The sequence below is a fragment of the Onthophagus taurus genome, chromosome 3 (assembly GCF_036711975.1).
Source record: "Onthophagus taurus isolate NC chromosome 3, IU_Otau_3.0, whole genome shotgun sequence".
Classification (NCBI taxonomy): Eukaryota; Metazoa; Arthropoda; class Insecta; order Coleoptera; family Scarabaeidae; genus Onthophagus; species Onthophagus taurus.
Window position 1 is genome coordinate 28028319 of NC_091968.1, and position 13915 is coordinate 28042233.

At 33.3% G+C, this 13915-nt stretch overlaps 1 protein-coding gene across 4 annotated transcripts in view; it reads right to left on the bottom strand.

Annotated features, from left to right (window-relative positions):
* The window catches only part of LOC111428761 (transducin-like enhancer protein 4), a 200846-nt gene that overhangs the window by 102759 nt on the left and 84172 nt on the right, over positions 1-13915 (bottom strand). For all 4 annotated transcript variants that reach the window (XM_071194708.1, XM_071194707.1, XM_071194706.1 and 1 more), the window contains exons 2-4: positions 10513-10610; positions 9797-9860; positions 608-652 (exon numbers count right to left, since the gene is read on the bottom strand). In XM_071194708.1, coding sequence (XP_071050809.1) covers positions 608-652; positions 9797-9860; positions 10513-10610 — 207 coding nt within the window. The remainder of the gene's footprint in view (positions 1-607; positions 653-9796; positions 9861-10512; positions 10611-13915) is intronic.

Here is a 13915-nt window from a genome sequence, read left to right on the forward strand (position 1 = left end):
GGGACGCGCGGCCATATCGATGGGTATCAATTATAAATTAAAATTTTTTTACCTTATACCCCTAGAAAAAAGGCAATAACTTTTTTTTCCACCCCCAGAGGGTCCCGAAAATTATGTATAGCGGCATCTGGCGCGCCCCTTTCGTTTTTCGAGACGACGGCGGTAGGGGAGAAAACGGTTTTATCGCTAAATTAAATCGTGCCGGGCAAATTGATGCTCTACTCCTCTCTTCCTACCCACACCCACCCTCTAAACGTTCTCGTAACTCGAACTTTCGAGATTTATGACCAACCACTTTATAGATATCACCACCATAACATTACTAAAACTACTACTCTTTATTTTTTGATTGCACTTTTATTTGCTAGACAACATTAATTCGTAAATTGTAATTAAATAAATGAACAAAGGGGATGATTTAAATAAAGAAAATTCAATTCATATCGGAAAGGTCTAGACGAAATTATCATTTTAATATTTGATCAACTAAACAGGAGGGTGAAAAGTTAAAAGGTAAAAAAAAAACATTTTCCAATGGAAAGGGGGTTTGAAGTATTCAAAAGCAACCCTCCAAAGGGATGGCTTTTAATGAAATAATGGAACTTACCTGTTTGTGCATTTCTACGTTGAGGCCGTACGACATTTCGTAATACTGAAATAAAATAGAAAAAAAATTAATGTACAGCTATTATATAAAAATTTAAAGAAATAAAAAAGTTTCTTTATGTGGTTTAATAAAGCCGAGGTTGCTTGCGACCGAGACGCTACATTGGCACCATATTTATAAAAATCTAAAAATGTCAAAAGTACACGGCATAATTAAGCCGAGGTCGCTTGCGGCCGAGGCAGTTATGCAATGCTATATCAATCAGTTCTTAAAGATGTGTTGTTTAATTAAGCCGAGGTTGCTTGCGGCCGAGGCGCTACATCGGCACCATATTTACAGACATTTAAGTGCCTTTCAAGGACGTGCGGCGTAATAACGCCGAGGTCGCTTGTGGCCGAGGCAGTAGAGCAATGCCATATCGATATGTTATCAAAGATGTATGGTTTAATAAAGCCAAGATCGCTTGCGTCCGAGGCGCCACATCGGTACCATATTTATAGAAATTTAAGTGCATTTCAAGGACGTGCGGTGTAATAACGCCGAGGTCGCTTGCGGCCGAGGCAGTAGAGCAATGCCATATCGATATGTTATCAAGGATGTATGGTTTAATAAAGCCAAGGTCGCTTGCGTTCGAAGCGCTACATCGGCACCATATTTATAGAAATTTAAGTCCATATCAAAGACGTGCGGTGTAATAACGCCGAGGTCGCTTGCGACCGAGGCAGTAGGGCAATGCCATATCGATATGTTATCACAGATGCATGGTTTAATAAAGCCAACATCGCTTGCGTCCGAGGCGCTACATCGGCACCATATTTATAGAAATTTAAGTGCATATCAAGGACGTGCGGCGTAATAACGCCGAACGCTTGCGGCCGAGGCAGTAGAGCAATGCCATATCGATATGTTATCAAAGATTCATAGTTTAATAAAGCCAAGATCGCTTGCGTCCGAGGCGCTACATCGACACCATATTTATAGAAATTTAAGTCCATATCAGAGACGTGCGGCGTAATAACGCCGAGGTCGCTTGCGGCCGAGGAAGTAGAGCAATGCCATATCGATATGTTATCAAGGATGTATGGTTTAATAAAGCTAAGGTCGCTTGCGTCCGAGGCGCTACATCGGCACCATATTTATAGAAATTTAAGTCCATATCAAAGACGTGCGGTATAATAACGCCGAGGTCGCTTGCGGCCGAGGCAGTAGAGCAATGCCCTATCGATATGTAATCAAAGATGTATGGTTTAATAACGCCAATGTCGCTTACGTCCGAGGCGTTACATCGTCACCATATTTATAGAAATTTAAGTACATTTCAAGGACGTGAGGTGCAATAACGCCGAGGTCGCTTGCGACCGAGGCAGTAGAGCAATGCCATATCGATATGTTATCAAAGATGCATGGCTTAATAAAGCCGAGGTCGCTTGCGGCCGAGGCGCTACATCGGCACCATATTTATAGAAATTTAAGTGCAAATCAAGGACGTGCTGCGTAATAACGCCGAGGTCGCTTGCGGCCGAGGCAGTAGAGCAATGCCATATCGATAAGTTATCAAAGATGTATGGTTTAATAAAGCCGAAATCGCTTGCGTCCGAGGCGCCACATCGGCACCATATTTATAGAAATTTAAGTGCATATCAAAGACGTGCGGCGTAATAACGCCGAGGTCGCTTGCGGCCGAAGCAGTAGAGCAATGCCATATCGATATGTTATCAAAGATGTATGGTTTAATAAAGCCGAGATCGTTTGCGGCCGAGGCGCTACATTGGCACCATGTTTATAGAAATCTTAATAGATTTCCAGAACGCACGGTGTTGCCATATTGATACAAAACCTGAATAGTTCTAAAAGCTGTGTTGTTCAATTAAGCTACGGTAGCTTGCGGCAGAGGCGCTACATCGGCATTATATTTATTAATATCTAAAAATATGTCAAGAACACACGGCATAATTAAGCAGAGGTCGCTTGCGGCCGAGGCAGTAATGCAATGCCATATCAATCAGTTCGTAAAGATGTGTTGTTTAATTAAGCCGAAGTTGCTTGCGGCCGAGGCACTACATCGGCACCATATTTATAGAAATTTAAGTGCATATCAAAGACGTGCGCCGTAATAACGCCGAAGTCGCTTGCGGCCGAGGCAGTAGAGCAATGCCATATCGATATGTTATCAAATATGTATGGTTTAATAAAGCCAAGGTCGCTTGCGGCCGAGGCGCTACATTAGCACCATATTTATAAAAATCTTAATAGATTTCCAGAACGCACGATGTTGCCATATTGATACAAAACCTGAATAGTTCTAAAAAGTGTGTTGTTCAATTAAGCTACGCTAGCTTGCGGCCGAGGCGCTACATCGGCATTATATTTATAAAAATCTAAAAATATGTCAAGAGCACACGGCATAATTAAGCCGAGGTCGCTTGCGGCCGAGGCAGTAATGCAATGCCATATCAATCAGTTCTTAAAGATGTGTTGTTTAATTAAGCCGAGGTTGCTTGCGGCCGAGGCGCTACATCGGCACCATATTTATAGAAATTTAAGTGCATATCAAAGACGTGCGCCGTAATAACGCCGAAGTCGCTTGCGGCCGAGGCAGTAGAGCAATGCCATATCGATATGTTATCAAATATGTATGATTTAATAAAGCCTAGGTCGCTTGCAGGCGAAGCGCTATATCGAAACAATATCGACACAATATCGACACAAAACTCAATAATTTTCAAAAATGTGCGGTTTAATAATGTTATGGTCGCTTGTGGCCGAGGCGCTGCATTAACACCATATTTATAGAAACCTTAATAAATTTACAGAACGCACGGCGTAATTAAGCCGAGGTCGCTTGCGGCAGTATTGCCATATTGATACAAAACCTGAACAGTTCTAAAAGGTGTGTTGTTCAATTAAGCTACGGTAGCATGCGTCCGAGGCGCTACATCGAAACAATATCGACGCAAAACCCAATAATTTTCAACGATGTGCGGTTTAATAATGTTATGGTCGCTTGTGGCCGAGGCGCTGCATTAGCACCATATTTATAGAAATCTTAATAAATTTACAGAACGCACGGCGTAATTAAGCCGAGGTCGCTTGCGGCAGTATTGCCATATTGATACAAAACCTGAACAGATCTAAAAGGTGTGTTGTTCAATTAAGCTACGGTAGCATGTGGCCGAGGGGCTACATCGGCACCATATTTATAAAAATCTAAAAATATGCCAAGAGCGCACAGCGTAATTGAGGTTGTTTGCGGCCGAGGCAGTAATGCAATTCTATATCAATACAAAACCCAAACAGTTCTTAAAGATGTGTTGTTTAATTAAGTCGAGGTTGCTTCCGGCCGATGCGCTACATCAACACTATATTAATAGAGAATTAAATAGATTTCGAGAAACTAAATAGTTTTTTATGGCATCCATCTTTAAAAAGCTCAAAAACCATTTGATATATCTTTATAAAATGAAAAACATTTAGAAGCAAACTCATTGTTAGTTAATACATAACCATGATTCTGTTTGTGTTGTTATAAAGATGGAAGTAAAGGTGTTGATATGAAGTTGAATGCAAAACTTTTTCGATTGGATTTTTTTTGTGACAATGATTGAAATACCAAGAATAAGTATAGAAATCGTTTTCCCACAGTATGCTTGGTGATTCTCTGCGCTCTTAAAACTTGGCAAATAAATAATTCATGCGAACGGACGCCGTATGAAGCGATCGTAAAACGGGTATAAATCACACACCATCGAAAGAGCCGCGCCGAAGAACTTTTAAGACCGATCCGCTTCTTGTTCGGTACATTATCAATGAAGAGAAGATTTATAAGATGTAAATACACATCAACATGAAGTTTTCCAATTTAATATATTTCGATTTGGATTATGAAGACTTTATTATTCAACAGTAATAATTTGTTTCCTTTTTAATACTTTCTTTTAAAACGCAAATATACACAAAAAATAACATTCATTAGTGTATAACACGCCACAAACTTTTCACCTTAAATCATTTGCAATTTTGCCATTTTCTTTCGTAAGAAAGGGAGGTTTTGAAGGAGCGAACATGATTGTACGTTATCACGCCATTTTCCGTTTATACGCGGTAGGCATCGTTTTCTATTGCCGCAAGGGAAAACCACCCCTTTATAAAGGAAAACTACCCAAAGCTATAAGGGAAAAGAATCGCCCCGATTTCGTTCTGGACGTTAACTAAACGAGGACGTTTATATTGAAAACGACATGCGAATAACACATTTGTACATAAATCGCGTATATCAACTTTTTGAAAATAAATTAAATCCGATTCTATTCGCAAGAATGATAATTGATGGTGAATCCATTTAAGGGTATTCAGGTTTGTTCCAAGAATAATTGTTTTGACCAACGCAACGTTGGTAATTACGATTAATGCGACTATGGTCGTTTAAGGTGAAGTGGTAAATTGATTCGGTGTTAACTAAGTTCTAAGGTACGTAAATTGGTTGTCGGCGCGATTAGTTGGGATTACGTTTATGTTAATGGGGGGGTTATTATTAATTTAATTTAATTTAATTTGGTTGATTACAGTAAAACCTCGATATAAAGGACTAATACGGAAAACACTAGTATTAGAACTAACACTACACCTAGAACTAGAAATATAAAGTCTTAAGAGAGGTGCGGCTAAAGCAGAATGTGTGTACTTCTAGATCTAGTGTTAGTTCAAGAAAAATATACAACATCCTGGCTCTGAATAACGGATAAAACTATACATCAATCTAACGCTGAATAACAACTAAAACTTGAACTAACACTACGGCTATAACACTAGATCTAGAACTAGAAACATTCGGGTTTAGCCACAAGTAGTAAAATAACGACATTCATCGAATTTCCATATTTTTCTCGATATTGACGCATCTAAGAGAAAAAGAGAAAGAGAGCAGTATTGCTAAGAATAAAATTTGTTACAACTTTTGTTGTAAAAGTTTTTTTATAACAAGCTTGGTTTCCCGAGTGTTACCATTAAGTATTTGCAAAAGCAACAAATTCATCAAATTTTCATATTTTCGTATTTTTTTCGATATTAACGCATCTAACAGTAAAAGTGCAAAACAGCAATATTATTAAGAATAAAATTTGCAATAACTTTTGTTCTAAAAGTTCTTTTATAACGTGCTCCGTTTCCAAAGTGTTACCATTAAGTGCTTGCAAAAGCAACAAATTCATCCAATTTTCATATTTTCGTATTTTTCTCAATATTGATGCATCTAATAGTAAAACTGCAACAGAGCAATATTGTTAAGAATAAAATTTGCTACAACTTTTGTTCTAAAAGTTTTTTTATAACATGCTCCGTTTCCAGAGTGCTACCATTAAGTACTTGCAAAAGCAACAAATACATCGAATTTTCACATTTTCGTATTTTTCTCGATATTGACGCATCTACAAGTAAAACTGCAAGAGAGCAATATTGCTAAGAATAAAATTTGCAACAACTTTTGTTCTAAAAGTTTTTTTATAACATGCTCCGTTTCCAGAATGTTACCATTAAGTACTTGCAAAAGTAACAAATTCATCGAATTTTCACATTTTCGTATTTTTCTCGATATTGACGCATCTACAAGTAAAACTGCAAGAGAGCAATATTGCTAAGAATAAAATTTGCTACAACTTTTGTTCTAAAAGTTTTTTTATAACATGCTCCGTTTCCAGAGTGTTACCATTAAGTACTTGCAGAAGCAACAAATTCATGAAATTTTCATATTTTCGTATTTTTTTCGATATTGACGCATCTAACAGGAAAAGTGTAAGAGAGCAATATTATTAAGAATAAAATTTGCTACAACTTTTGTTCTAAAAGTTCTCTTATAACATGCTTCGTTTCCAAAGTGTTACCATTAAGTTCTTGCAAAAGCAACAAATTCATGAAATTTTCATATTTTCGTATTTTTTTCGATATTGACGCATCTAACAGTAAAAGTGCAAAAGAGCAATATTATTAAGAATAAAATTTGCAATAACTTTTGTTCTAAAAGTTCTTTTATAACGTGCTCCGTTTCCAAAGTGTTACCATTAAGTACTTGCAAAAGCAACAAATTCATCCAATTTTCATATTTTCGTATTTTTCTCAATATTGATGCATCTAATAGTAAAACTGCAAGAGAGCAATATTGTTAAGAATAAAATTTGCTACAACTTTTGTTCTAAAAGTTTTTTGATAACATTCTTGGTTTCCCGAGTGTTACCATTAAGTATTTGCAAAACAACAAATTCATCAAATTTTCATATTTTCGTATTTTTTTCGATATTGACGCATCTAACAGTAAAAGTGTAAGAGAGCAATATTATTAAGAATAAAATTTGCTACAACTTTTGTTCTAAAAGTTCTTTTATAACATGCTTCGTTTCCAAAGTGTTACCATTAAGTTCTTGCAAAAGCAACAAATTCATGAAATTTTCATATTTTCGTATTTTTCTCAATATTGACGCATCTAAAAGTAAAAGTGCAAGAGAGCAATATTGTTAAGAATAAAATTTTCTACAACTTTTGTTCTAAAAGTTTTTTTATAACATTCTTGGTTTCCCGAGTGTTACCATTAAGTATTTGCAAAACAACAAATTCATGAAATTTTCATATTTTCGTATTTTTCTCAATATTGACGCATCTAAAAGTAAAAGTGCAAGAGAGCAATATTGTTAAGAATAAAATTTGCTACAACTTTTGTTCTAAAAGTTTTTTTATAACATGCTTGGTTTCCCGAGTGTTACCATTAAGTATTTGCAAAACAACAAATTCATCAAATTTTCATATTTTCGTATTTTTCTCAATATTGACGCATCTAAATGTAAAAGTGCAAGAGAGCAATATTGTTAAGAATAAAATTTGCTACAACTTTTGTTCTAAAAGTTTTTTTATAACATACTCCGTTTCCAGAGTGTTACCATTAAGTACTTGCAAAAGCAACAAATTCTTGAAATTTTCATATTTTCGTATTTTTCTCGATATTGACGCATCTAAGAACAAAAATGAAAGATTTGCAACAACTTTTACTCTAAACGTTTTTTTATAACATTCTCCATTTTCCGAGTGTTACCATTAACTTGCAAAATAACGAAATTCATCAAATTTTCATATTTTTGTATTTTTCTCGATTTCTATGCATCTGAGAGTAAAACTGCAGGAGAGCAATATTGTTAAGAATGAAATTTGCAATAACTATTGTTCTAAAAGTTTTTTTATAACATGCTTCGTTTCCAAAGTGTTACCATTAAGTACTTGCAAAAGCAAAAATTCATGAAATTTTCATATTTTCGTATTTTTCTCGATATTGACGCATGTAACAGCAAAAGTGCAAGAGAGCAATATTGTTAAGAATAAAATTTGCAATAACTATTGTTCGATAAGTTTTTTTATAACATGCTTCGTCTCCAGAGTGTTACCATTAAGTACTTGCAAAATCAAAAAATTCATCCAATTTTCATATTTTCGTATTTTTCTCGATATTGACTCATCTAAAAGGAAAAGTACAAGAGAGCAATATTGTTAAGAATAAAATTTGCTACAACTTTTGTTCTAAAAGTTTTTTTATAACATGCTCCGTTTCCCAAGTGTTACCAACAACTTGAAAAAGCAAAAATTCATCAAATTTTCATATTTTTGTATTTTTCTCGATTTCTATGCATCTGAGAGTAAAACTGCAGGAGAGCAATATTGTTAAGAATGAAATTTGCAATAACTATTGTTCTAAAAGTTTTTTTATAACATGCTTCGTTTCCAAAGTGTTACCATTAAGTACTTGCAAAAGCAAAAATTCATGAAATTTTCATATTTTCGTATTTTTCTCGATATTGACGCATGTAACAGCAAAAGTGCAAGAGAGCAATATTGTTAAGAATAAAATTTGCAATAACTATTGTTCGATAAGTTTTTTTATAACATGCTTCGTCTCCAGAGTGTTACCATTAAGTACTTGCAAAATCAAAAAATTCATCCAATTTTCATATTTTCGTATTTTTCTCGATATTGACTCATCTAAAAGGAAAAGTACAAGAGAGCAATATTGTTAAGAATAAAATTTGCTACAACTTTTGTTCTAAAAGTTTTTTTATAACATGCTCCGTTTCCCAAGTGTTACCAACAAGTTGAAAAAGCAAAAATTCATCAAATTTTCATATTTTCGTATTTTTCTCGATATTGACGCATCTAAGAGCAAAAATGAAAGAGAGCAATATTGTTAAGAATAAAATTTGCAACAACTTTTATTCTCAACGTTTTTTATAGCATTCTCCATTTTCCGAGAATTACCATTAACTAGCAAAATAACGAAATTCATCAAATTTTCATATTTTCGTATTTTTCTCGATATTGACGCATCTAAGAGCAAAAATGAAAGATAGCAATATTGCTAAGAATAAAATTTGCTACAACTTTTGTTCTAAAAGTTTTTTTATAACATGCTTCGATTCGGAAGTGTTACCATTAACATCCATTAAAGACGCACGTCCAGATCCGAAACTAGTCTAGTGTTAGTTCTAGTTTTAGTTCAATGAAAAATATAGAATAATCGGGGAATACCCCAGTATAATATATGAGTTAAAAATGTTTTGTCCGTTCTATCGAGGTTTTACTGTATTTCAATTAAAAATTTCGTTAATTTTTTACCAAAACCGTTGATAATTTATCACGTTCGTTTTATTTATTTATTACCCCACCGGGTTTTATTCGCCGGGAGCAATTAAACGGGCCAATTATCTGTTTTATTGCCAACCGGAGATACGTTACGTTGTAGAATGAAGCTTTCAGCAAAAAAAATTATCCAGGATCGAGTCCGATATCGGCGCGTCATGAAATGTTACACAACGGGCTAGGTCATAAATCAGAACCGTGTTAAGCTGTGTTCAATTCGAATCGGCCACTGCGATAATTTACCTGTCGATCAGGTGTAATTGTGTGTAAACACCACCATGATTTAACATTTTTTTCTATTACAATTTAAAGAAAAAAAAATCATAGTTGTTTATCTCTTCTCATCGTCATCAATCATAAGGGAAATACAAACCCATATGTTGACACATTAATGTCGCAATGATGCCTTGATTGATGTTACAATAATAGCTAGTATAATTTAGATCGTACGTGTAAACAATTATTTAATTATTGATTGAGTAATAATAACAACATCAATTTCATCTCAATTAAGTTACTTACCATGACGTAGTGCCTTTGAATTTCTATTTTTTCGCTAGCCAATTTCTCGCATTCGAGTTTGAGACTGAAACAATAAAAAAATTTAATACATAAAGGCGCTAACTTTTAACCTTATTATTATTATTATTATTAGTCGTTTTCGCCCGAAAAAGTCTACGCCCCAAGATGTGTAATTAAGATAGGTGATTTATAATATAGGGGGGCCTTTGTGATTCTACCACGCCCAAAATGTTAATAATTACACACAGGTATATGATTATCCAAAGAAGATTGGTTAAGGAGAAGAAAAAAAATTTTTTTTGATTTATTTAATAGTTCCTCATTCTAAAGGAATTAAAATTTTAAAATAGTTCCTACTTGGGGTTTATTAAAATTCATATCTATCCATTTAGGGTCGAGTTTTAAAACCGTAAATTATACACAACCCATCACTCTTAAAACCACTTAACCAGTCTTTAGGTAAATTTCAATAATTGACCGTTGAACAAGTGCATCGAAGCAATAATTAACCAGTTTTGGGCAGAAAATGACCGACCGCGCTGCCCATCAATAATTGATCGCATTGAAAAGCCCACTTAAATAATTTTAAATATTTATCAAGTTCGGCCGGAATATCACTTGAATTATTCAAATCGTTCCTTAATAATAATGCGTCAACATCAGAATCAGCTCAAAATTAACTCTCAACGTATAAACTATTGACGTGATTGACTTACTTATGATATTGTGCTTGAAGAAAATTAAACTCCTCTTTTATCCTATCACAAGATTCACCAACTGTAAATTTAAACGGCTGACCAGGTTGTGGAGGACCCTGTAACAAAAATTAATAAATATTATTATCAAAGTTTTCTGATTTTTGTGTATCAGCTAAATTAAGAATTAAATCAGCAGAAATAAATTAAAACTAATTAGATAAGTCAAAACTATGTTAAATTGAGTAAGAAATATGTCAGAATAAAGTAAAGTTTTTCAGAAAAATTATCAGAATCATCAGATACCTCATAAATTTCCTAGAAACGCATCTACAATCATTTACAATGACGGAATTATGTCGAACATATCGAATTATATTAAGTTATTATATCAGAATTGTGTCATATATCAGAAAATTATATCAGATAATGTCAAAACTATCAGGAATGTGTCAAAACTATATTTGGCATAAATCTTACTTCAGATCCATACCAGATATGAATTAAGAACATATCAGAAGATTCTTAAATATGACTGACATCAATCAGAATTATAAGATTATTGGCCGAATTCTCAGGAATGAATTAAAATTGTTCACAATGTATTAAAACCATGTCAAACGTCTCAATATGCAAGATCTACATTGATTTGTAGTATAGATACATAATCAACGTATCAGAACTATGTCATATATATTAGAAATATATCAGATTATGTCAAAATTATCAAAGATGTCTCAAAAGTATGTCTAACATAACCATAACGTAAGATATATGCAAGATATGAATTTGTAACACATCAGAACGTTCTCAAATGCGACTGATATAGATCAGAACAATTAGGTTATTGTCAGAATTCTCAGGAATATGTTAAAACTACGTCAAATATCTCAGTACGCAAGAACTACGTTGATTTGTAGTATAATTATGTAATGAATGTATCAGAACTATGTCATATATGTCAGAAATACATCAGATATATGTCAAAATTGCCAAAAGAATGTCAAAGTTATCAAGGATGTATCAAAACTATATCTAACATAAACATAACGTTAGATATATGCAAGATATAACTTTGAAAAACATCAGAACGTTCTCAAATGCGACTCATATAGATCAGAACGATTAGATTATTGTCAGAATTCTGAAGAATATGCTAAAACTGTTGGGAATATGTCAAAACTATGTCAAACATCTCAGTACGCAAGAACTACATTGATATCTAGTATAGATATACAATCAATCTTAGAGAACTATGTCATATATGTCGGAAATGCATCAGATATATGTCAAGATTACCAAAAGAATGTCAAAGTTATCAAGGATACATCAAAACTATGTCTAACATAAACATATCGTTAGATATATGCAAGATATGACTTTAGAACACATCAAAACGTTCTCAAATGCGATTAATATAGATCAGAACGATTAGATTGTTGTCAGAATTCTCAGGAATATGTTAAATCTGTCCAGAATTTGTTAAAATTATGTCAAACATCTCAGTACGCAAGAACTAGATTGATTTCTAGTATAGATATATAATCAATCTTTCAGAAGTATGTCATTTATGTCAGAAATACATTAGGTATATGTCAAAATTACCAAAAGAATGTCAAAATTATCAAGGATGTGTTAAAACTATGTCTAGCATAAATATAACGTTAGATCTATGCAAGATATTACTTTGGAATACATCAGAACGTTCTTAAATGCGACTGATATAGATCAGAACGATTAGATTATTGTCAGAATTCTCAGGAATATGTTAAATCTGTCCAGAATTTGTCAAAATTGTGTCAAACATCTCAGTACGCAAGAACTAGATTGATTTCTAGTATAGATATATAATCAATGTATCAGAACTGTGTCATATATGTCAGAAATACATCAGATCAAAAGATTGTCAAAGTTGTCAAGGATGTATCAAAACTATGTCTAACATAAACATAACGTTAGATCTATGCAAGATATGAGTTTGGAACATATCAGAACGTTCTCAAATGTGACTGACATAGATCAGAACGATTAGATTGTTGTCAGAATTGTCAGGAATATGTTAAAGCTGTCCATAATATGTCAGCACTATGTCAAATATCTCAGTACGCAAGAACTACATTGATTTGTAGTATAGATATATAATCAATGTATCAGAAGTATATCCTATATGTCAGAAATACATCAGATATATGTCAAAATTACCAAAAGAATGTCAAAGTTATTAAGGATGTATCAAAACTACATCTAACATAAACATAATGTTAAATCTATACAAGATATGACGTTGGAACACATCAGAACGTTCTCAATTGCCACTGATGTAGGTCAGAACGATTAGATTATTGTCAGAAATCTCAGGAAAGTGTTAAAGCTATCCAGAATATGTCAAAAATATGTCAAACATCTCAGTATGCAAAAACCACATTGATTTGTAGTATAGTTATATAATCAATGTATCAGAATTGTATTATATATGTCAGAAATACATCAGATATATGTCAAAATTACCAAAATAATGTCAAAGTTATCAAGGATGTATCAAAACTACGTCTAGCATAAATATAACGTTAGATCTATGCAAGATATGACTTTGGAATACATCAGAACGTTCTTAAATGCGACTGATATAGATCAGAACGATTAATTTGTTATCAGAATTCTCAGGAATATGTTAAATCTGTCCAGAATTTGTCAAAACTATGTCAAACATCTCAGTACGCAAGAACTACATTGATATATAGTATAGATATACAATCAATCTTTCAGAACTATGTCATATATGTCAGAAATACATCAGATATATGTCAAGTTTACCACAAGAATGTCAAAGTTATCAAGGATGTATCAAAACTATGTCTAACATAAACATATCGTTAGATATATACAAGATATGACTTTAGAACACATCAAAACGTTCTAAAATGCGATTAGTATAGATCAGAGCGATTAGATTATTGTCAGAAATCTCAGGAAAGTGTTAAATCTGTCCAGAATTTGTCAAAACTATGTCAAACATCTCAGTACGCAAGAACTACATTGATATCTAGTATAGATATACAATCAATCTTTCAGAACTATGTCATTTATGTCAGAAACACATCAGATATATGTCAAAATTACCAAAAGAATGTCAAAATTATCAAGGATGTGTTAAAACTATGTCTAGCATAAATATAACGTTAGATCTATGCAAGATATTACTTTGGAATACATCAGAACGTTCTCAAATGCGACTGATATAGATCAGAACAATTAGATTATTGTCAGAATTTTCAAGAATATGCTAAAACTGTTCAGAATAAGTCAAAACTATGTCAAACATCTCAGTACGCAAGAATTACATTGATTTGTAGTATAGTTATATAATTAATGTATCAGATCTGTGTCATATATGTCACAAATACATCAGATATATGTCAAAATT